The sequence below is a fragment of the Ambystoma mexicanum genome, chromosome 2q (genome assembly GCF_040938575.1).
Source record: "Ambystoma mexicanum isolate Mex_15411 chromosome 2q, UKY_AmexF1_1, whole genome shotgun sequence".
In the NCBI taxonomy this organism is placed as follows: Eukaryota; Metazoa; Chordata; class Amphibia; order Caudata; family Ambystomatidae; genus Ambystoma; species Ambystoma mexicanum.
Window position 1 is genome coordinate 686,522,413 of NC_090924.1, and position 24,648 is coordinate 686,547,060.

A 24,648-nucleotide genomic window follows, 5' to 3' on the forward strand; every position below is an offset into this window, starting at 1 on the left:
TCCATCTCAAGGACGCAAAAATTCCCCCGATCCTTGAGAAGACTCTTGACTGCAAAGGAGCGCGCGAACAACACTAAACAGTTGATATGCAGCCTCTTTTCTAAACTTGACCACTTTCCGCATGTGGGCACCTGTCCTGTCCTGGCACCCCAGCCCACTCTGCTGGCATCTGACTCCAGAATGACATCCAGAGTGGGCCCAAAACCTGCTCTGCCATTCCAAGCATCCATGTGCCTGAGCCACGAAAGGAGTTCCGACTTGGCCTCGGGAGACAGTACCACCAATTGAGAGTAAGATGGACTTCTGCGAAGATGCTTGCCCTTGAGGCGTTGTAATGCCCTGTAATGGAGGGGAGCCAGAAAGATGGCTTTAATGGTGGCTGACAACATCCCCACAACCCTGGCTAGCTGTCTGAGGGAGACCCTGCCTTTCTTCAGGAGGAGGCAGATTTTCTTCTGTATTTTGGAGAGTCTGCAGTCTGGAAGGAGATCGATGCACTGCTTGGAATCTATATTGAAGCCCAGAAATTGGATAAATTGTGTAGGCTGGAATATGGACTGCTTCGCATTTTTAACAAAGCCTCATGCTTGAACAGAGAAACTGTTACACCCAGATGAGTGTGAAGAATCTGAAACCTCTGAGCTAGAAGTAGCATTTTGTTAAGGTTAATTATTATATGAATCCCTTAGGATCTGAGGTGAGCCATCCCCAGCTTCATTAGTTTGGTGAAGCATCGGGGGGCTGACGAGAGACCAAACTGAAGGGAGGCGAACTGCCAAGTGCGAGACCCCCATTGGAACTGTAGAAACTCCTAATGGGGAGGAAAGAATGGGACTACCATGCATGCAACCTTGAGGTCTATCTTGACCATGCAATCTGCCGGGAGAAGCGTGTCCCTGAGGAGATGAAATCCTTCCATCTTGAAGTGGTGATACACTACAAATGAGTTGAGGGCTCGCAAGTTTATGACTGGGCAAAAACCCTCATCTGGCTTCGGAGCTAGAAATATTGTACTCAGGAACCGGGAGGCTCTGAAGGAGGCTGGAACTTCTGCCTCCTTGAAAATGAGGTCTCGGACCTCTGCATCTATTTATTCTTGCCTGGCCTTGTCAAACACGAGGGGAATCGGAAAGGAGAGCTGACAAGGGGGAGAATAAAACTCTATTTGAAAACCCCTCACCGTTTGCAAAACCCAGGGATTGGACGCAAGTTCCTCCCACCGGGGGAATAAAACCTCGCAAACCTGCCCCCTAAACCTTTGAGGGAAGAAACATTTAAAACATGTGGCATTACCTGGAGCTGTTCTTGCTCTTTGAGCACCTTTTCCGGCAAGTCCTCTCCAGTGGAACCCCCTCTGGGGGTAGAACTCTGTCTGGACTCCCCGAGCAGAGGAGGAATTGTGTGTACTTCTGGATGCATACTGTCGGGGACGGGTAGAGCCCTGGGGGAAATGGCCAGAGGAGCGTGCTCTACCTCTTCCAGCCCTGTCAAATATTTCTGGGGCAAAAACATTTTTAATGTTGTTGACCTGAGCCTTATCCAAGGCATTGAAGGTATGTACATAAGATGATAGGCCCTTTATAACTCGGTCGCTCGATTACCCTGAGCCTTAGGACTAGCTTCCCCTTCTGCCATATCCGCTAATTTGGAATCAAGGCGCATAAGGAGAGACTTATGTTGTTCCTTAGAAATGGCAGCGTTAGCATTGCCGAGCAGGCAAACCGCCCTCTGCACCCAGCGTTGGAGGGCTTGCACATCTACGGGGGAATTTGATAAAGCAGCCTCTTCAGGCAACTCAAAAATCTGCGTCAAGGGTCCTAAGACATCCAACAACTTATCCTGGCAGCTCCTCCAGGCCTTATCAACCCTCTTATTTGGTTCTTTCCCCTTCTGAGATAAGAAAGAGACCATGGCCTGGTCGATGTCCGGGGTAAGGCTTGCCTCGTCTGGGCCCACTGGTCCGGGACACTCGGAACTGAGCACGGGACGAACAGAACACCACCATCGTCTAACAATGGCCCCTGGGATAGAACTACGGGATCCCCCTTCTTATGTCTTTCGAAACTCTGAGCACGAACGAAGATACCTTGTGGTGTAATCCGAACAAAATAAAGAAAAAACTGTGGCAATGGGATTGGATGGAAACGTGTCAAAAGAGATCCACCCACAAATGTATGGAACTTGTACCAATTGAAGCCAAGGCCTATAACATCTTATCAGGCTATATAAGAAAGTTTCCGAATAGTGCTTCTCGCAACATTTTTTTAAGGTTCAGGTTGAATCAATTTGAAACAAAGGAAGTACTAAGACGAAGAAACAGTTTGGCAACTAATGATTTAACAATGCAACAGAGACCCTGAAACATCTTGTGGCCTTTTGTCCGGCATTACTAGATAAAAGAATCTCAACTTTTGGGAAGGAAATTGAAAAAAGATCGTTATAGGGTTGCGAAGATTGGTGGTCGGCACTCTTTGAAGGAGTGAATAATAAATTGACATTTGCCTTGATTCATTTCCTGGGCTCTGTGAGAGATATACTGCGATCTACGGATTAATGGAAAACATTATTATGTGTATAAATCTTGACCATTTTACTGTTGGATGACCAATCTGACTAGATGATGAACAATTAAATTGCTTCATAGACTAGGAATGGTTATCAAGGAAAGTTATGAAATGCAATTGATGTGAGATGAATTATGAGGGAAAGCAGATGTTGAATTTCATTTCAATTTTTAATTGTACTTCACTTCTTCATTGTTTTCTTTTAAAAGTTTGTAATATTTTTTTTAAAAAAATGTATTTTAGGAGGAGAGTCAGAATCCTCCGAACTGTCCTCAGAAGACATGGGATCTGAAGGGGTATCCCCCGACCTCTCACTTTTCTTAGGTTTTAATTGTGTACTGGCATCGGATAAAGAGGGGCCCTCAGATCCTTTATTAGCCACCATGACAGCAAAAAAAAACACAATATGGGAAGGAAGGGAAGAAAATAAAATAAAAGGCACACTATTGTAGAAAAACAAACACCTTGGTAGAAAAAACATGTGTATCCCAGCTTTGAAGGCACAGGTTAGTAAGGGTGGAGAAAATACCTTCAGCACAGCACTGGTGCTGACACAAATGCCGAGCAGGAATTGCTTTAAAGGGCCTCCCTGTAGGGGTTATGGAAGGCCACGTTGTGCGCACAGTGCACTTTTAAATTACACTCCAGGCGAAGCCTGGAAACTGAGCAGGCCGGGGAAACGAAGAAAACACCCCACGGTTTTACAAATAGCAGGGGGGGCATGCACGCCAAGCAGGCCACACAGACGAAGCACGTCTGACAAGGAGAGTGGGAGTGGCCGCCTCCCTCACACAGACATGGAGCCGAGCAGGCCGCGTGTGTAGAAATGGAACGTTGGGCTGGGAAACAAAGATAAACACCCACAGTTTTTGGTGACTGTAGGCTGAGGGGTGAATACATTAACTCCTCACTCGTTTATTTGTAAAAGTTTTTCTTTGCTGCTGTGGTGTCAGAGTAAAGAATTGATCCATAATATGAATCCTCCTGTCTTGACATAGAATTCAGATCTGAGGCAGTCTTTGGGGAACTCCCACGATCCACTAACGAAAGCACAAAGGAGCTGTGCATGCTCTGTGAGCACAGAAAGAAACACATGAGCATTCTTTTCAGGGGGTGTCTGTCATGGGGGATTCAAAATCCACAAGTCCCTGTGACGGTAGCCCTGTACATCTTGATCACTTACCAGAGGTTTTTCAGGCACGGTCATGCATGGGGAAGCAAGGGGCACATACGATTCTGCAGCAAGTATCTCCAGCGTTCAGCAAGATCGGAAAGCTGGCTGTATTGAATGGTGTAAACTCGCATTCCGCGGTGGCTGTTAAAGGCTTATCCATGCCACTGCGGTGCCCTAATGCCCATATTTGTGGGTGAGAATATGTCAGAAAGGACGTTTATAAACGGTACAAAAACATTCAAAAGAAAGGGCACTCTTATGAAGTTATTCTAGCTACTGGGCACATTCGCGGACTAGCGTTATCACTGGTCCGTGCATCCCCAATTGGGCCTTCCTAAAGCCCGTAGACCACAATGCCTGATGCAGAAAGTAGTACTCAACTGCATCAAATGCCTTTTCAGTGTCAAATAAGAGAATGGCTTTAGGATCAGGTGTAATCTTATAACGCTGCAATATACAACCGATGAAAATTAAGTTGGAATGTACCATTATCAAACCAGTATTCACTAGCTTTAGTAGAACAATGCACTCTTCTTCTTACAATTCTTGAAACAATCTTAATATTTGTATTGATTAGAGAGATGGGGAGTTATGACCCATTTTAACAGTATATGCAGTTGTAGCATTGGTGTGGTCACTTGACCAGGATTGAATGCTTCTTCGTGCACAGCTTGCAGACTCATGGTGATGATGGTGGGATAGGTCTAATACGTTTGCACAATCTGTGTGTTTTTGTCAATAGTTGTTTGTCCTTCCCTCTCATGTAGTGATTTCATAAATTGCTAACTCAGTTTTGACTCTCTTCTATGATGTTACACTCACACTGTGTTCATCTATGGTTTCTGGTGTGGTCGTGAAGCTAGCTCGCAGTGTAAAAACAAGGCCACTTTACTCATCTTTCTGAGCCCTGATTGAAGCCTCTAAAACTTTCTTTGTTGCAAGCTTGATCTTTTTTCCTTCTTGATCTCCAGCTAGTGTATCTGTTTCTGTGTGTATATATTTATTTTATTTGAGTTTTTCTGAAAAGCACCACCAGGATGGGTGCTTGATGTGCACTCTGTCCAGCGGCCCAGGTAGTTTAGTATGCAGTTTTGGTGAAGCGTTATTCTTGGTGGTGTCATGGATAGCCCGGCATCCCTGCCACGGACAGTGGTTCAGTGGTTTGGTATGGCGGCAGCTGCATCAATATTGGGGATGCTGTGCGATGGCTTACTTGGCCTCATGTGATAATAGCGGGGGAGTCTTGTTTAAAGCTACTACCCACTGGATGAATATCTACAAGCCTGAAAAGCACAGATTTTCAGTCTTTCCCAAGTAACCTGTGATTGTTTTAGATCTGGGCTCCCATTCTGTTGGTGTTGTCTCTTATCTCTCTTTGTATTGACAAGTGTGGCCCAACCCAGATCGTATGTTACAGGCAGGATCATGCACATTTGCTAGCTTTACCAGGCCCAGGAAGGCATCTTCAATTTTATTCTTTGCAACACTCTGAGCTCATGGAGCGGTGTCAAGGCTGGGGTTAAATGGTTATGTTTCCTAATGTTATATGATAGGTTATTTATAACGCGCTTAATACCCAGAGGTTTCTAAGCACGGACCCTCGGATCGAACCTGTGTTGCTCCGTGTCGTCTTGCTTCCAAGGCGAGCACATTGCCGCTTAGCTATCCTCCTGAGACGAATGTTAATGTTCTGCAGTCTTTTTCATTTCTGGATTTGGTTTTGGCACTCTATTATAAATGGTGTTGAAATAGTCTCACTTGGAGAGGTTAAGGAATCCGGCAAGTCTTCCTCCATCGGCTCAGTTCAAGAGAATTATTTAACTTCTTGGCTTCAGTTGGTGATGCAGGCTTTTAACCACAGTGGTTACCCGACTGTGAAAGTAAGCAATCCAGCCCTGTAGTCGAGCAAGATTCCTGGTAGTATTGCTTTGGCAACCGGCGAGGGGGCTTTAAGAAGTAGTTGATGCAGTGCAAGTAGGAGGTTTTTAGTCACGCTAAAACTCCTAGGGAGCACCTCCTTTTTTTCCATCCATTTGCTACTTTGCCTTAGCTGCAGAGGCATCCTCCTGAGCATTTATCAGTTATTGAAGGCCTGTGTACAGCTGCTTTATTTTTAATGGCACAGTGCGTGTACTTCTCAGCCAATTGCTTTACATTGAAACGGACCAAATTGTCATTTCTCAGCAGAACTGCAATACTATACCATTGTGTTCTGTATGTTGAGTGCTTCTTCACCACCAATGTGGGTTCATGGCACTCTCCCAATGTCTAAATAGTAGATCTGGCTACATTCAATTGGCAACAGGCATGTCCTGAGCTGCCTGCTGTCCATAAGCTACCGCTCAGAATGTTGGAAGCCGTGATGGGGCAAGGCATCGTAGGCTCGAGCTTGTAGGATAGCAGAATCAGCAGGGACTTAAAACCTGCTCACTCATTCTGGAGTGAGGGCCATGGGGCAAAATGAGCATGATCCCACATACATGGGATTGTTACCCCATTATCTCTCCTGAATGAAAGAATGAGCTCTCTCAGACACAAGTTATCACCCCTGCACACACAATGAATGAATATGGTATGGATCTATAGATCGAGAAAACTGGAGTGAGAATTCAGAGTATTTTAACAGAAATATAATTGTCTTCCCGGATGGAAGACAGTCTCCATTAATATACATGGGGTCACTGAGATGAGCAAGATTGAAACTGTACGTTCAATTGTGAGATTACCAGCAACAGGTATACTATGCTGCAAGGAGTGAGATGCCCACTCAATATATCACACTGTTTAAAGGGGTGAGACCCATCCTGAACGCTTGCCCAAAGAGCCTTGGCCAGAGTTTCACACTGAAGAAGTGAGCATGTGATCCGGGGGTCTGCAGCCCACACACATGCCTGGGATTCCCATTGTCTCGGGAGGATAGCTCAAGGGCAACGTGCTCGCCTTGGAAGCAAGACGACACGGAGCACCACAGGTTTGATCCCTGGGTCCGCGCTTAGAAACCTCTGGGTATTAAGCGCGTTATAAATAACCCATCATATCATATCATGCACCCACTTGCGAGATTTGCACCAAATTAGTGAGATTGTGCTCCAAGGTAGGTGGCACACGCACAGTCTTTGCTCTGAGGTTTGACACACTCACAGGATGGGATGGCATTTCGTTCTCCCATCCTAGTTGTGTTGCTCTGTCTTTTGAGGGCTACTACAACCTGGATGGTTATAGAGGGGTGGAGTAGGGGCAGTGTTGGCCTACTGGAATGCAACTGGAAGGTTTAAACCTCCTTCTTACTTGACTTTAGTATATGCAGTACATGCTAGCCAATGTTTCCCCTGTTCAGCGCCCCCCTACCCCACTCGCACCAAGTTGGCGACTACGTGCAAATGCGGTCATATACCGCTGGTGATGTCACTTCCTATATTTGGGCACCCCCCCGCAGGAAATTCATAAGTCGGCTTCCCTGTTGTACGCTGCCTTTTGCCCTTTACATCTGCACCCTGCAGTGCAAATGACAAAAAGTTGGTGGCGGGGAGCTGGCTACGCCTCAGTGGAAACGTACCAGGTCCCTGCCGTCAAATTATGTCTGGCAGCAAAGTGAGGTCCATTGAGCGCAGTTTGCAGACTTTTTCCCACAGACGTTTGGGACGAATTTCTGCAGACGGTAACATGTTCTTCTGGATTTGTAGACAGTCTACGCTCCTAAGTCAGTGGAAGTCGTCACATGGTGGGGCATTTATGCTTGACGCGGTTACTCAGCATTATTGTTACATTCCTCGATAATGTGTACAATCTGTGTTTATTTTAATGCACCAAAATTATCATTTTTTCTAGCGACCTATTGCACATCACCTAACTAAACAGGTGAAAAAGTCTAAATAAAACCATGCTCCTCCTTGAAGTATGCACGCAAATGTTGTAACAAGCATATCCTCTTGCTGTCGTGTTTATCTTTATAGCAAATAATCATTTTGAAGTACTTGAAATATATGTAAATTGCATATATTTTTTTTCTCTCCATTCTGTGCAGTGGTTCCATTTATGTGCTAGTTTGTGCTTTTTTTCAACATTTGATGTACATTTAAGTTTTAATACATTGCTGTCATTCTATGTATTGTGTGCCTGTTTTACTCTTTTGTTGTGTTTTTGTGTGTTTTGTTCATGGCCCCGTTCTCATTTCAGAGAGCAATGTCCTCCAACTGATGAGCAATTGGTTGAGGGGTAAGAGCAGACATTCTAAGCAATGCCTCCTTTGTCTAGAATGTTCCTTTCCTTTTAGTGTCGGTCTGTCTGTGTCTTCTCCATTTACCCAAATCCCTATAAAAACGTTGACTAATGCAACCAAATACTAAATGTTGAAACTAATTGTAAGGCTACAGTGTGCTAATGGCAAAACTCCAGAACGTGCGCCCTACATATGTATGTACTGTGACTAAATGTGCTTTGTATATACAGTTTGCGCTTTGTGTATACACTGTGTGGTTGTGTATGATGAACCCATAAATGTGCACTGTGTGAAGTCTGCTGGCTGTTGTAGGGAATTTCACAGCATGCTCTTACACGAACCATGTTTGGTGTCTGTTAAAATAATTGAGCACACTCCTCCTTGTGACTTGGTCAGAGTAGTCATGGGGCGGTATCACTCAAGTATTTGCAGCTAGTGGAGCAGCAGTAGAACCGAGGCACTTCCGTTTGCCAGTCGCAAAACTGTTCATAGCACACTAGCATGCTGATAACAGTAAATAGTGGCCCTGCCTGCACCTGTGCATACTCCTCATTTCAGCATTGGATTTTTGCACAGAAACATGGACCCACACGGGTGCGACAACATATGCATGTGTGGCGTGCAAAGAGCGGGCCACTACTCCGTGTTATACTCGTGCTTGCTCTTTAACCAGGGCCGCAGGTGATCGCACAAATGCCCTATGTACCCAATGCAGAGTTCAGTCCAGGCACTCGGGTTAGTTGGCCATGAAGCTAAGCATGTTTATAATGACTACAAAAAAGGTAGCAGGCGCCCCTCTCTCGAAAGAACACGCCATGATAACCTGCCCCCAGGTAACCTAGCGTGACCAACCCCAAGTTCCTTCCAAAAGTACAAAAAAGGTAGTAGTAGCATTTCAGTGCTGGACTGCCCATGTGGGCGGGACAAAGACTGATAAAAATGGATATATTCAATCTGTGAAAGGTACAGTGAGCAAAAAGCGTGTGCTGCAAACTCTCATCTCAGAACAGGTTATCATGCCGTGTTCTTTCTGGAGAGGAGCACCTGCTACCTTTTTTGAAATGTTTATAATGAGTGCCACTGGTGAAGGACAAAGTTGTGAATCCTGGCGACTGCATACCCTAGGGATGTTTACCTCTCATGGCCCTATTGTTTCGGATCATCATTTGTATAGGTTCATAGAAAGTGGCAAAGGGGAAAAAGAAGCAGAGCTACGACCAAAGGCGCCCACAAGAAAGTAGTTTGTTCCAAGGGGTCAGGGTGCCTGGGGCTACTGTTAGATCTACCTGCCGAATCTTCATGGATGTAAAAGCCCAACCTGCCAAAATGCTGGGATTCAGTGTTGGGCAGTGTCCAGGATACTGACCTCTGTGGCTGTTGTGGCATCAGGATTCAAAGCTGGTTGTAGCTCAAGAGTCTGCACAGAATGCAAGAGGAAAAAGGGGTCCTGGAAGCTATCCGTTGTGGTGACAGACCAGGCCAGAAGGGCGCTGAACATCAGGCAGATAATGACATGGCTCTGGTGATGGTGGGGCATATCCAGTGATGAAGGCCAGGTTACATGTTATGCTGCTCAGTGGAGGTTAGGGCATCACCCACTGTAAGCGAGGAGACTGCTGGCGAAACTTTGTCCCATAAAGTCCCAACAGGATTTGGAAGCTGGTCACCAGCACAGATTTCACATGGAATGGGACATCTGGTTTCGCAAGGTACTGAGTGCAGAGGTTTGCTGTCGGGTGGTTTCGGCAAGTTGTACAGCCTTTTTAATATAGCCCTTTTCCCTTTGCATTTGAGTGTGCATCTTCTTCTATACATCACCCCGGCAGGGACGATTACCCCCATTTTAATGGAGATTTGGGGTGAGTGTTGAAAGTCCAATTCTTGATCACTTGGCTACATTCTTTAAAAGTTTTTTGCTGCTACACAGTCAGTAGTGGTCGCTCCATTCAGCTTTTGCTGGCATCCTAGGCAAAGGTTGAGGAGGTCGACGCATTTCACACAGAGTAGTTACACTGGCCATTACTAGTCAAAACTGTATTCCACATACACCTTGTTGGACCAATGCTTTCTGCAGGTACTGTCCTGTATTCTAGGTACGGAAGCGTCTGTTGGTGATATTTGGTGATATTTGTATTTGATTAGTAAACGCATTGCTTCGCATAAACTCTGTGCAATAGGACCTAATGCTAGCGTTAGCGGTCCCATTCCTGGCTGCTTAATAAACTCAAGAACAAAAGTGTAATGAATGATGCAAAAGCCCAACCACCTGTTGATCAAGTGGAAGGGCCTTTGTAGATTCAGAAAGGACAAGATAAACTAATCATTACATACTTCTAATGGTTGACTTCAAATATTTCCAATATTTATACTCTGTTAAATTCTTGTCGTCAACCATTGGGCAGGGATAATGATGCTGCAGGTGTGATGAATTGCCTTGAGCTAGACTAGGGGATCTTTGAGGGCAAGCCCGCCACTGTGGATATGTTTATTTTATTTCTGAGGGTAAGGAGTTCCTGTGGTGGAAGGTCCGAAAAGAAAAGGAATGGAAGCAAAATCCAGAGAAGTGGGGATGTGCCACGCTAAAGCTGAGAAGGTCATGAGATCGGAGGGTACGTCATGGAGGGTTGTGAGAGATGCAGCTATATAGTCTGGATAGATTTGTAGCTTAGAATAAGGAATTTGAAGAAGGAGCATTTGTGCAGGGAGAGGCTACCTCATGGAGGCTTTGGACGTAGGTGGGCGAGGAACGAGGGAGGTTGAAAGGGTTTTGCGTTGGCTAAGTTAACGTTTTTGACAGTGACAAAGGAATAGAGTGGGACACCCAGGAGGCAGCTGGGGACGTTAGTCTGGTTTGCTCAGGACAAACGCGTAGATCAGAGTTCAAGTAGAATGGAAAGTGAGGTAGGGACTGTTTTCTTGTGAAAAAGATTGGGCCAAGCAGCAGCCGCAGCAGAGCTAAGGAAATGATGAAGTATAAGATTGCTGTCAAACAGAGCCATAGGTGGTGGGTTGAGAGAAGATCATGGAAAAGCAACTAAGGAGAGGATGGTATTGATGTTAGGGGCAGGGAAAAACATCACGTTTATTCTAATGAGTTAACCATTAGACAATGTACTTCCAATCAGTGAAGAATGTCCAAGAGATGGTGGGAGGATAGTTCTGAGATGGAGGGGAAGGCAGTGACTGCTTTAGTGTCATTGGCAACAAAGTGACATGTGAAGCCAAAGGATGCGATGAGGTCCCTTCCAGAGCAGGGACAAAGTGTGAATAGGTTAGGGTCAAGTACAGCGCATTAGTGAACCACCACTATTAAGAGGGGGTGCAGGTGGGTGTGCCAGGGTTCCAAGAGATGGAGAAGATGGGGCTGTCCTGCTCCGAGGTGATCCATTTGAGGGTGGTATCCTAAAAGTCAAGATGAGAACAAGTAATTAGGAGAAGAGGGGATGGATAACGGTGTTGAAAGCAGCAGAGATCTTTGAGTATAAGAATAGATGAAAAGCAACAGTGGTGAGCAGCAGGGAGGAAGCAGGGAGATGTGGTTGTTAATTCAGTCGAATATCTGCGTTGCAAACGCAGACTGAAGGGGGTCACTTAATTTATTAGCTCTCCTGTAGGTAAGACATGGTGTTCGATACTGCATGCGCCAAGTTGTTAGGAATGAGGATGAAGAGAGACTAGGCGATAGTCGGGGGCTGGCTGATTGAGGGTTTGGCCGATTCAAGGACTGGTGCCAGATCAGCTGGGGTGGGGTGGTGTAGAATATATATTTATGGGGCAACCATTCAGGGAGTTTCATTCCCCTCCCCAATCAAGAGCGCCAGAGCAATTGATAAATGAATTGGATTTTTTTTGCTAACTCTGCCTTTGATTTATATAACACCACAGTAGTTCCTAACACCTTTTGCAATATGCAAGCCAAAAACCAGTCCGGGGTGCAGAAAGAATATATTTTTATTATTCTTTAATTATAAAATCCAAATATACACAATAATTATCACTAATCACGCCACTCCACTCTGTGGTGCCAACCCTTTCCTTCCAGGCACTATTTCTTATCGCCCACAGCTTAAAACGCCAAATGTGTTTTTAGAGACGCAGTCACAGAACGTATAAGGCATGTACAGATGAGAATGGAAACCATCTATTGCTAAGCTGCTCTACCCTGACCATTGCCAGGAGAGGGTAGGTACATCATGGCGTGAGGTAAATGTGAAACGTACAACAATAACAGCATTTGGGAAGTCCTGGGACCGGAGATGACAAAACAAGTATTTACCATTTGATGAAATTCTGGAAAAGCATTGAGGCAAGACGAAGGGTGATCTACGGGACATCTATTATTGATGAATTGTAAATAATAAAACCATTTTAATGTTTTTTTTGTTATTCAGATGAAAATAAGATTGCACTATGGAAATGGATTAAAGAGTTGATTTGTATATTAACTGCAAAACACAATACATTTTTTTTTTACAGTTTTGCTCTACTGTCGGTATGCCCCTCTGATAACATGTAGAAAAGGAAACGCAGGTTTAAAGAATTCTTCAGATACTTGGTCGCCCGGAAGAATACCCCTTATATAAAGATAATTAATGCAGCACCCTAGAACCTGACAGTGCACTTGTGCTTTACAGTATACTTTGTATGTGGTCTAACTTAAATACAATGTCACACTTTTCTATTGGGCAAAAGAATAGATATGTGCAGCGCTCTTTATCTCTAACCTCCCTGCACACTTTTCCTTCTAGCAATATTCCAGCACAACCAACATTTGAGCAAAATACTCTCTCGGCATATAATGAAAATCTGTCCTTTGCCACTATACAGCGGCAATATCCCCATTCACTTTGGAGTTCCTTGCTCACATGTCAAGAGCGTGTGCTTTTAAATCAGTTATTCCCACTTTACTTCACACTAAGGGCCCTTTTTTTGCACAGCACAGACCCAGATATTAAGTTTATGATTTGGATCCCCTTCTGCTTTGATTCAGGGTTCAGTGAGTGTTGAACAAATCAGTTTTCTCTTTTTTAATGCTCCCATCCCCTTTAGGGGATATGTGGGAATGGCAAAAAGGGTAATAGGTGATCCACAATTACTTTGACAAATATCACATTATCAGTGCTGGGAGAGAGATCAGCGATTTTGAATTTCCCACAGCTCGCCCCGCGCCCTTTGGCTGTGTGGGAATTAATAACATTTTTAATGAGTCAGGAAACACTAGGGATCTATTTCTTGATGCTGTGAAGTCATCATTAGTTAGACACAGACAACAGGTTCAAGTTCATTAACAAAGTTGTATTAAATTCAAAATGCAGGGTGGAGTAATGCCTAACTTGCCTTATTCTAAGGTGGGATTTCCCTACCTAAAGAAAACTAAGGATAGTCTGTGTCAGGAAATCCAAATAAAAAATGTCTGTCTGTATCCAAAACCTATTCTTGCCCTCACAACAAACTGTATACAATATGTAGGGATGTCGGCATCAAAATGAATAGTGTTCAGAATAATGTTCTGAGCTACCTCCAGCTCTTGGCTCGCAGTCGGCTTCCACTTCCCCAAGTTCAAAGTAGTTAATAAAACACAGGGGTCCCCTACCCCAAGAGTTCAAATCTTCCCGCTTTCAACAAAACAACAAAAAGGGGGTTCTTTCCCCCAAAAGTACAAAATTGTCTAGACTTGCAAAACAACACAATTCCTTGGGAGACTTACCAGCTCTTTTGACATCAGTACGTTTCACTGGTTGTTGGACCACACAATCCACCCATTGCAGGTTAAGCAACCGATACCCTTTCTTGACTGCTTTGCAACAACATTTGGCCACTGCTTTCCTTTAACAGTGAAGCTTGGCTCTTTCATCACTTTCACACTCTTCTATCACTGTTCTGTGGCTTGTTTGACCACCATACACTTTGTTACCCTTTTCTGTATTCTTCTGGCTCTTGCCAATTCAGGTTTCCTCTTAACCTGCAGTTCCTTGAACTCTTTTAGCTTTGCCCGATATTTAGTTTCTCATCCTATACTCTTCTTGGTATTGTCTTGGCGTTGCCAATACTCGTATCTCAAAATCAACATTTCCGTGGTATCTGCCACATGCACCACATTTCTCTTACTCCATTCACAAGTCCCCAGAACTTGCCTTTGCTCTGGGCGGCATTCAAAAGTGCTTATAAACTTTTTCAGTTAATTTGGTATTCAAAAGTGTTTGTTTTGACATTCAAAATTGCATTGCTTACAATAACTTTCAAAAGTGTTTGTTTTGACATTCAAAATTGCATTGCTTACAATAACTTTCAGTTCATTTGGTATTCAAAAGTGTTTGTTTTGACATTCAAAATTGCATTGCTTACAATAACTTTCAGTTCATTCGGTATTCAAAAGTACGGGTTCAAGTTTCCGCAGGGACCCGGTTTGAGTGTTCCCTTGCTTCCACTCATCGGTTGCACACTGCACCTCCCTTCTGTTACTTTCACTCCTCGTTCGGCTCTTCAGCTTCCACAAGCTTTTGTGGCAGCCACAGAGAGCACCACTCGCACTTCTGGTTTCCTGCTGCGGCTGGGGTCTTCGGGAGTACCACAGCTCCTGCTTTGCGTACCTGGAAAGGAGGGTAGCAGGACCTCCAGACCCTCTCACTGCTGGCAGCTACGTCTCGCTCTCCTGCTTGACACGTCTTCCAGCTCTGGTGTCTCCACCTTCCTTCTCTCCAGCCTGTTCCTCCTTTTGCTGTGCGGCAAGGAATTGTATATCCACTGGGACTGTCGGGTGGCTTCAGGTGTTGGTCATTAAGTCCAATTGCCTAACTATGGCGAAACCCATTCGGTGGACGTGCCTGGCTGTTCCACCTGTATACCTACTTCCATAGCCCTCTTCTTCATCTCAGTACCATAGTGGTGTTTGGGGAGGTCTGACTTAATAAAGGAAGTGTGTATAACTTTGTGTTATCTCTTCCTCGTCTTGGTACCAGACTGATGTGTGCCTGTATTAATAATATAGGGCTGATATGTGTTTGTCTCACACAAATGAATATGTGCCCTCCTAGTTGGTCTCTTCCTTGTTCCAGTGTTGAGGTGGTGTTTCTGGGGTACATTTTGGTCGGAAGAAAGGCGAAAGGACTGACCGTAGCTTACAAAGGCTTGAGGGGTAGAGGGTTCATTTTGAAAAGGGAATGGGGGGATACCATGTCTCACCTAAAGACATCCTCTCCACACTCCACAAGTTCCCTTCACCCAGGTGATCCTCCTTCGCATACCCCCCCTCCCTGCTTCCAGGGTCAGCATCCAAAAGCGATGGCCTTTCCCTGGTCACCTGAGTGGAGGAACCAGGGGGAAAAGAAGTGAGGATACCCTCATGTTCCTCACCATGCCCACCCCATGCATGTTGATATATGGGAATACATTCACTCAAATAGAACCCCACCAATGGTTTGGTCTGCTGGACCTATGTACTTACTTTCAATCTCTCTGGGTTTGTGCACTGGAGCAGTCCTCGGGCAACCTGGGTCATCTCATTAGAAACAATGTGACCTGGTAAAGGATGGAACTCCAAAAGCCCTTCTGTCTGCCTCTCGTGGTCTCTGGTTATGGATGGGCCCCTGCCTCTGCCCTCCAGATTTTGGTTTCACCTTTTTCCTTGTCTCACCCTTGTCTGGTTGTCTGATCTGAAGATCATTATCTCTTTCCTCCCCTCATCTACTGGGCGTCCAGTTTAAAAAACTAACCACATCCCAGAAATGTTTCAATTAAAATGTACCAGCGAAGTGTGTCAGCGTGTTTGGTGATTGGAGTGAACACGGACTGTATCATTGTCTCAGCAGACTCCTGAAAGAGTCTTCCATTCTTTTTTACTCCAGCGGTCCACCTACTAAACCATATGATTCACCGTGTCTCAGAGTGTTTGGCAGAGGGTGATCACGACCACCGAAGAGGATCATTGACTGCTATTTTCCTTTTGGTGGCAAGTTCTTGCAATCGGTCAGAGTGTGGTCAGTGGATGGTGGAAGGCTTCACCCTACAGGATGGGATCAACCTCCAAGCTGTGCTATCTTCAAGGGACGGCGAAACGGCAGATGACTGCCTGAAAGCAGGTGAGTCCAGTGGGAGATTACCTTCCAGTGAGCCCCTGAGAAACCTAGACAATGAACCGTGCCTAGAATCCACAGGAAGCAGAGGACGTATTGGTTGAAATCACGGCATCTACTGCGGGTTATAGTAAGAACTCAAAAAGTACTGTTGTCTTAAAAGATAGCTCTGTGACAATGCCGACAGAATTAGATCTAGCGCCAGTTATTCATGCAAATGGAAAGACCAAGCTTACAGCAGCCTGCTTAGGAGCGGTAACATCTACTCAAAGGTGCGGCTTGCGAACCCTCGCTTCTAAAGGGCAGGAGATATTTATCACAATGGAACAACAAGTGGGAGATCGAGCTGTAGGGCTGGAAACTTCGCCCCACCTAAGAATTACTCAAAAATTGAAAATGCCACGGAACCCATATACTCTAGGAGAGGGTGAGCCTTTTACAAATCAGAAGTTCTTGTACCGTAAAACTTTACTGCAGATAAAGCCAAGTTCATCCCGCCACCAAAATTTATGGCGAGGAAAAACCTTAGAGGTCCAGGATGATGTCCTACTAGCAACAGCAAATTAAATTGAAGCCCGCATATCGTGTCTGAAAGACCCAAAAGATTTAGAGCTACCCACAGGAGAACATTGAGAAACCAAGATGATGCGGACAGGGATGCAGAGCTACCCCCATCATATACAAAGAAGACTCAACAATGACGTCCACGCTATCAAAGGAAGTCACTACAGCAAGGAGTGACTTAACTATGACAGTACAAGTGACAGACACATCCAAACTAAACAGCATGGAGCCTTGGCATGCCTTCCTCAATCCCCAATGTAAATGCAAAGCACATGCATATTATCAGTGACCTATAGGAGAAGATGGCTATTAAGGCTACGCTCGATGGTGCGAACTTAGGAACGCTCTCGAAAGCAGTGGGGGAGCGGGATACACAATAAAACAACAAAAGACCAAGAGTCTCTGATGGATCTTTGGATACAACAGAATTGGAAGATTAAAGAAACCTATCACAGTGTAACAGGGGATCTCAAAACTCGGATAAATGTGATAGTGGTCTGACGTCTCAACCGCGTAAATCTGAAGTAAATTGCCCCAGTTCGTCAGGGATTGATACCAATACTCTGATGGCCCTGACGATTACTATGGCACAGTTTACAAAATGATATGAGAGTCTACACGAACAATTGCAAGATCATACAACTCTACTTGCAATGATGCATTCGAAGATCCTGTTTGTAGAAGGCTTCGTAACTGCACTCCAGGGAAACCTGGACAAGACCTCAGTCCAGATTACAAATATATTGCAGAGCATCCTAGAGCCAATTATTCAGGATAAGGATGAAAGAAGGATTGAAAGAGCAGAAAGGGGGCACTTGCACAAGAGAGGAAAGCAATCTGTCTTGGATTCTGTTATGAACGTGGTTCAGGAATCAAAAGCAGCTATCGTACCCGCGCCTAATGATCAATCAAATTAAACATCATGTAACATGCCTTTTGCTGGGGAAAATAGTCTGTTGGATGTGCGGCTCATAAAGCCTACTTCCTCAACCTCTGTCACGGCAGGGACTATCAACATGAACAATAGTATTGCAGATGAAATTGAATAAATACTAATGCCGGATCCTGGGGAGGAGTCCAATGAAGTGTTGGAAACTAATCCACCCTTGACACACTTGAAAGTGACGAAAGAATTCAAAATCTTCACAAAGGCAAAATATGGTGCGAAGATGATGGAAGAACACGCCTACTACCCGATAATGCTTCATCGGCAGATGCAGGGAAAAGACAACAACAAACAGCCCCCCAAAAAAAGCCAAGAACCAAAAAGAGCAACAGGTGGTGCTGATAAGAAAAAAGGGTTAAGACAACCAGCAGATATACCACATCCAATTCTAGAACATCAGCGCACCTCATCGCCTGTGTCCTATGAAGAGTTGCTGAAGTTATCTACATACATAGTCACAGAAGTGGAGACAACAGTGGATTCAACACGGATTACTAGCCTGCTCAAAAAATTGACAACGATGCAGGCTGCTTATGTTCTCCCAGTCAAAAGAAATACTGAAATTGTCGACAAATAACGATTCAAATGAAGAGAAATTGGAGGTGGAGATTAATGCACCCTGGGAGAAGTGTGTAGATCTCAAAGGAGTGTGTTTCTTGATGTTTCATCATTGTTGAGAAGACAATAGACCAGTCTGGCCGGTCACCTGTCCAATCACCTCACAGACTATTCGTGGAGCCAAAATGGCAGGCTCTGAGAGCAGACCAACATGAGCTCTACAAGCGAAGAAGATCATAGTCGAGGACTCTTACCTCGATAAAGACCAAACAGGGGAAAAGAAACCATCTAAAGGGTCTACAAAAAATATGAACCCATGTAGATCTCCTAAAGGGCTCCATGTCATTTCGTCACCTGCAATTTCATCCCCGGTCATTTTAACATGTACATTTCCAACGAAAATGGTTGTTTATTATTTGGGGGGTTTCACCCCCAATCCCCCCTCCCACACTTATTTTTGGATATTGCCTACTCGCCCAAACCCTTATCTGCCCTTTCCCACCCCCCTAAAAAATGTTAGGAGCATATTCGTTGTAATATGCACGTTAAAACGCCATGGGATGAAAATGCAGGCGATGAAAGGACGTCGTACCTCTTAAAGAGCGTAGTGACCATAGAACGTGCTCTTTATCACCAATCATGAGGTCCGCTAAAAGACCAACAATTGAAAGATTCAATTCACAGGAGCCTCCATTTCACGCCAGCTCAAGACAGACAAGATTGGAGGGATGGGAGGAGAAGCTCTAAAGAGTACCTCCAAGAAGTTCAGCTAAAAAAAAAAACAAACGCAAAAGCGACAAAACGTCTACAAAAGCAACACAAGCCTTATCCAATTGGAATGCATACTATACATCAATGATGGCCTGATCTTGAAGAGGGTGGATGTACTCAAGCTGATGCATCAGGTTCTGAAACTGCAGCTAATTTCTTCAATAGAATTAACGATAAAATTTGTGAACAAGGATAGACTGGACAAGGTGCTAATTCATGCTTCATCAAAGTTGGTTGAGCATTTATTTCTGAGGGAGGCAAATGGTCTATTGCCACTGGGATTTGCTATGAGATCAGTGGCAGACAATCGAGAACCAGGACCTCATTCACATATTTCACGAGGACTTGACATTACAAAAAGAAGACTTGGTGCAGGGGAGGATGCAGCTCTACCAGCATGAAGGGGTTCAACATTAGATCACACTGAAACCTCTAGACAGAGAGAGCTCATATTACATGAGGTCTAGTGGGAATGATCAGGAGAGATGGAATGGTCCACGTGACCCAACAGTAACTGGAACGAGGAGATCGTAATCTAGCCAGTCCGATCTCCTCAAAGATATCTTGTGGAGCTGGAATACGAGAGGCTTTGGGCACCTGTTTGGGAAGTCGGACCTCAATTGGGAGCAATCTGACATTGCATACTTTCAAGAGACTTGTATAACAAAAACCCTGGTATTGGTTGGATATCATTTACTTAAATCATGCCATGAAGGGCTCTAAAGGAAGACCTATGTCAGGCCTCTTCACAACTGTAAAACCCAGCAAGGGACTAACTGTGGTGAATACAATCAACCCAAATCCTTATATTCAAGTTTTAATAATTCAGATGGAGGGACCACAGTATAACACCTATATTTGGGCCATTCTATTTAACATTTATTGAAACCATGAGGCCAAGGGGGCAGAACATTTCCAAAGAATAATAATGGGGTTTGTAAACAAGTCTCTTGAAAAATTGTCAGATTTGACAATAATAGTATGTGAAGATTTAAATAAACACTGCTTTAACCCGTGTAATGTACTGATATGTGATGATCAAACATTATCACAATCTAAGAAGAGAGGGTTGATCTGGTGTAGGGAATTGAGATCTAGGAATATCCATATGTTAAATGAACAGACAACGGGGCACATCCCCGCTACATCAACAGAAATGGAAGTAGGAAAACAGGGCGTTGGATTATATATTTGTATCTGAAAACAGATCACTGCAAATTGACTCCCTTCAAGTAATAGAAACTAACCGTAGTGATAACAACATCTTAAAATTGATCTGCAAGGCCTCTCCAAGGGCGACGAGCGAGCTATTTCCGGTGGGGGTGCAAATAGAATCTGGCAGAATATGCTGCTTATGAATCCAAGGAAAATTGTCTGACAGAAAGATTTGTCTGTCTGAAGAACGTATTAAAGAATGACCAACTATGGTCAGGACTGGAATATACTGGACTATTGACAAACTTCATAGAAAGTGTGAAAACTGGTTTGAAAAACATGTTTTCTCATGCACACATGTTTGCTGGACAGGTCGAATTTGGGAAATAAAATTGAGCGCTAACCTGAAAGAGAAGAGGAAATCAAAAGTTGACGATGTAAAAAAGTATATGAAAAAGGTGAAGTAGCTGTACAAGAACTGGGTGAAGTCTAGGAATTACTGACTATTACAGCAAGGTGCTGAAAAGATGTTCATCTGTATACAATTGAAAAATACAAGGGAGATTTGGCATCTGATCAGTTCCATGAACACCCCCCAGGCAGCCTTACTGACAAACTCAATACCAGCAGCACCATAAGTAGAATACTTCACAGCCTTCTGTAACAACAGTAATGAACTACAAGCAAAATGTGGGCAATCTAACTCCACAGCTAATGCAGAATGGTCAATTCCGATATAAAGGGATGACATTAAGGACCTAATTAAAAAAGCAAGTAGCTCTAGAGCCCCTAGCCCTGATGGGATGACTAATGTCATGTTGAAAGAGAACGCCGACTTATGGGCTGCATTTTTACCTGAGTTATTCCATCTTTTAAGGAAAGCTAAAAAGGTTACGTCCTCCTGGAAAATATCTGTCGTAGTCCCAATTTTCAAGTAGGGCGATAGGTCTGATCCAACAAATTTTAGGCCTATCGTTCTACATGATGTATCGGGCAAGCGCTCTGCAAAAACAGCTTGCAAGGTGGACTATTCAAAGAATTTGACCCTTTGCAGTCAGAGTGTGTTAAAGAGATGGGAACATTGCTAAATGTGTTTCTAATAATCATCTTGAAAGCACGAGGAGGTGGGAAGAAAAAGAAAACATACTTAGCTGTTATAGATTAGCCCAAGCTTTCGACAGAATTGACAGGCGGCTCTGGGCAAAATTAAAATCATGGGAGTACCCAACCAACATTGTAGGACCAAGCAGAGACTTCTATTCAGATACATCTTTAAAAGTAAGTCTGGATGCAAGTGGATCGCTATCCGGACCGATTTCTATTAAAAAAGACCTGAAGCAAGGATGCTCACTGGCACCAGAACTTTTCAACCTGTTCATTTCAGACCTGCAAAATAAGAAGCTGCCTGCCGATAATTGAGGGCAGACTCGTGAGTACCCTATTATACGTTGATGATCTAGTGCTGATCGATCAGTCGCCAATTGGCCTGTAAAGGCAATTGAATGCGTTTCAGTGATACACTGAAGAAAATGGTTTAATAATAAATGTCTCAAAATGTAGAATTCCAGCCTCCAGGTATTAGGGCAAGGGATCGCTTTTTATGGTATTTGAAAAAAGAAAAAATCATTGAATAGACACGTTGGTATAATAGCATCAGAGAAGTACCAAGAGAAATGGCCCTACGGAAGAAAGCCACAAATTTGGCTGCCAAGGGCTGTAAAATCTTGAAAAATGTTGGCCAATGTTCCCTGGTACCGGTTGTCTCATTCTATCGAATGAAGTATTAAGGCTGCCAAAATCTATTCCAATTCAAGTTATAAGAATGGAGTTGGGTTTGATATCACTCTTAGCGATGATAACTTGGAAAAGTCTTGCACTATATAGGAAATGCATACAACCGTTAAGGGGATTCAGTATGATTAAAGGTGCACTAGAAAAAAAATTCAGAGCCAGTGCTTGTCGAATGGAAAAGAATCTCCCTGGCAATATTGATCGATCTGAACACCACAGAGGATACTTTAATAGCCAATCCAACATCGGATAAGTATAAACTGTGGTATAAGGATTGAATCTGGACACAACAACAAAGACAAGCTTATAAAGTGTATCCTCAGGCCACGCCGGAAAATCTGATAACATTCCCAAGTTTGGAATTTAGAGCGCTCTACATGCATTTTAGATTTAATCTATACCCAACAAAAGAAGTACTGGCCATTCGTAAAAGAATAGAAGCGAGTAATGTCACCTGCAGGTTATGCAAAAGGGAAAATTCTATTGAATCCCAAAAACATTTGGTTTTAATTTGTAGAGCCATAACTGACCTAAGAACGAAACTGCTGGGTAGATATATTGATGAGCGAAGATCATGCTGTGCAGAAAGGTTGTGGTTGGCTTTGGTACAAGGAGAAAAAACTTGCTTGGACTTTAGCCTTGATAAAGTTTAAAAAAATATATTTTGGCTGACTGAATTATAACATTTGGACAAAGCATATCTCGGAACTACTGTATGGATGCCATATTTTTCGCTAAAGTGTTTAAACGAAATATTCAAGTTTAGTGAATCATAACATTTGGACAAAGCACATGTTGAAACTGGATGTATGTGATTATTTCTAACTTTTCGAAGATGAAAATCTTGCATTCTAATTGTTTGTATTCGAAATAATTTGAAATGATCACCCCACTACTAAATGGGCTTTCAGCACTCCGCTCCCCCACCCACTTACTTACCTTTTGGCGGCACACCTTGCTATGTGCTGCCGTGTCCATGCAGCACCCGTTCCCTTAACTTCCCTTTTTTATTTTGGATGCGGGGGAACACCCCCGCTACCCCTGATTCCATTATAGCGAACAAGGATGCAGGGGGCACCCCCGCAACCCACGCTTCGCTTGTTTGCTTTAATGAAACCGAAATATTCGGCATTTTCGGCTGTATGTAATTTTGGAACAGACGAAATCCGAACATTTCTACCATTTTTTTTATTTATGATAGTTTGGGTCATTACCTTTTAAAACTACTGTATGTTTGGATACTACATTTTCTAGCTTTTTTTAAAAAGTGTTTTGTTTGACTATATGGATGTGTTTTGTAAAAGGTTTTCTTTTTGTAAAACTAAATGCCTATAACAATTTTTAAAAAATACTCCTGATTGGTCAACTCTTCTTCCCCTAAACAAGGCCTAGCCCCTTCCCTCTGATTGGTGCTCTGGTCTCCAGGCCCCATTTCTGCGTGTTCTTGCTCCACCCATCTGAAATTGCATTTCTGAACAACTTGGATATACGTTTATTTCTAAACTGGTCTGATCATGCCGGTCGCAATGAACCGTGTCTGGTGTCGGCAGGTGGCTGCATGCGTGAATGACAGATTGCTGCATGCACGAATGACAGATTTCTGCAATATCTACAAAATGGATTCACATTAGAATCATGATATTTTGCAGACACGTATTTGATTTCATAAAATACTAGATACCTAACTCTCCTATCTGTAATTTATTCGGGAAAGCTGCAATCATATTTTAGCTTATAACTTTGGTTCCCAAGGTTGAATTCTGAGGGAATTCCTTATGAAAAATAGTGCTTTTTTATGTGCTTTCCGGAATGGTATGAACCATTTCTGTATCTGTCACAGTTCCCCCGTTTATCAGCTAATTATGATTCTCCATATAATTCTATGAGAGCCTTTTAATTGCATGCATACTTTTCACTTAATAAACCATCTTGGTTCCCTAAACCTTGATGTAAGCTTGGGCATCTGCCTTCTGTTGATTTAGTCTGCAATAAAACCTCTTAACATGCTTCCAAGACTAGTGACATGAGCATGTGTTTCCTTATGTCCTTGAACAGATGGGTATAACTCTACCCCTGAAATAATGTGTCATCCTCTGGTTCATGTCAAACTGTCAGCCAACTCAAGGGGGCAGGAAGATTGCCCAATGACTCATGCCAAAAGTGAGAGTTCCAGACATGTAGGGTAGGTGGTGCCAATGACCAAGACCTCTGTTTTACTGCCATTCAATATTAAACAGTTGTTGGTCATCCGGCAGCAATTTCTGAAGGGCACTCTTCAGTTTTGAAGGGGGGGGGGTCGGATCTCTGGGCGTCAAGGCAAAAAAGCAGTTGCGTATCATCCGCATAGGTTTAAAAACAAACGGCAAAAGACATGATGAGATCAGCAAGAGGGCGCAGATATAGATTGAAAATAAAAATGTTAATTGTTTTTGATAAATTGACAAACCTGAAGGATAGATTGAATGCATCCTCATTGATGCTGTCTGACAGTCCATGGGTGTTTTTAAAAATAATACAGACAGATTGGCTGGGGGTCTGGTTGGAAATCTTTAAGGCCTATTGGGTTCTCAGATAGGTTTGGCTCTAGAGGCATCCCTCTCTCTCTACTACCCATGAGTTTACCCCCTTCCAGCACAGGCATCAGTAACAGGGTGTTTGTATTTACTGACTGGTGACACCTAATCAACTTTTCTCTCGCTGGGTCCATTGGTGGTTTCCCTAAGTCGATGGCTGACTTTTTCCTTAGGGATCTTCTAACTCTCCCTGACCTAAGCAACTTATAGGAAGGTTGCCTTTGTCCACGCTGTACCACCGACTCACCACACATGCACACA

General features: G+C 43.7%; 1 protein-coding gene across 4 annotated transcripts in view; it reads left to right on the top strand.

Moving 5' to 3' along the window:
- Positions 1-24,648, top strand: part of NPRL3 (NPR3 like, GATOR1 complex subunit) — a 649,409-nt gene that overhangs the window by 54,479 nt on the left and 570,282 nt on the right. For 2 of the 4 annotated variants that reach the window (XM_069647894.1, XM_069647895.1), the window contains exon 3: positions 7,915-7,953. The exons of the other annotated variants lie outside the window; for them this stretch is intronic. In XM_069647894.1, coding sequence (XP_069503995.1) covers positions 7,915-7,953 — 39 coding nt within the window. The remainder of the gene's footprint in view (positions 1-7,914; positions 7,954-24,648) is intronic. 4 annotated transcript variants of the gene reach the window in all.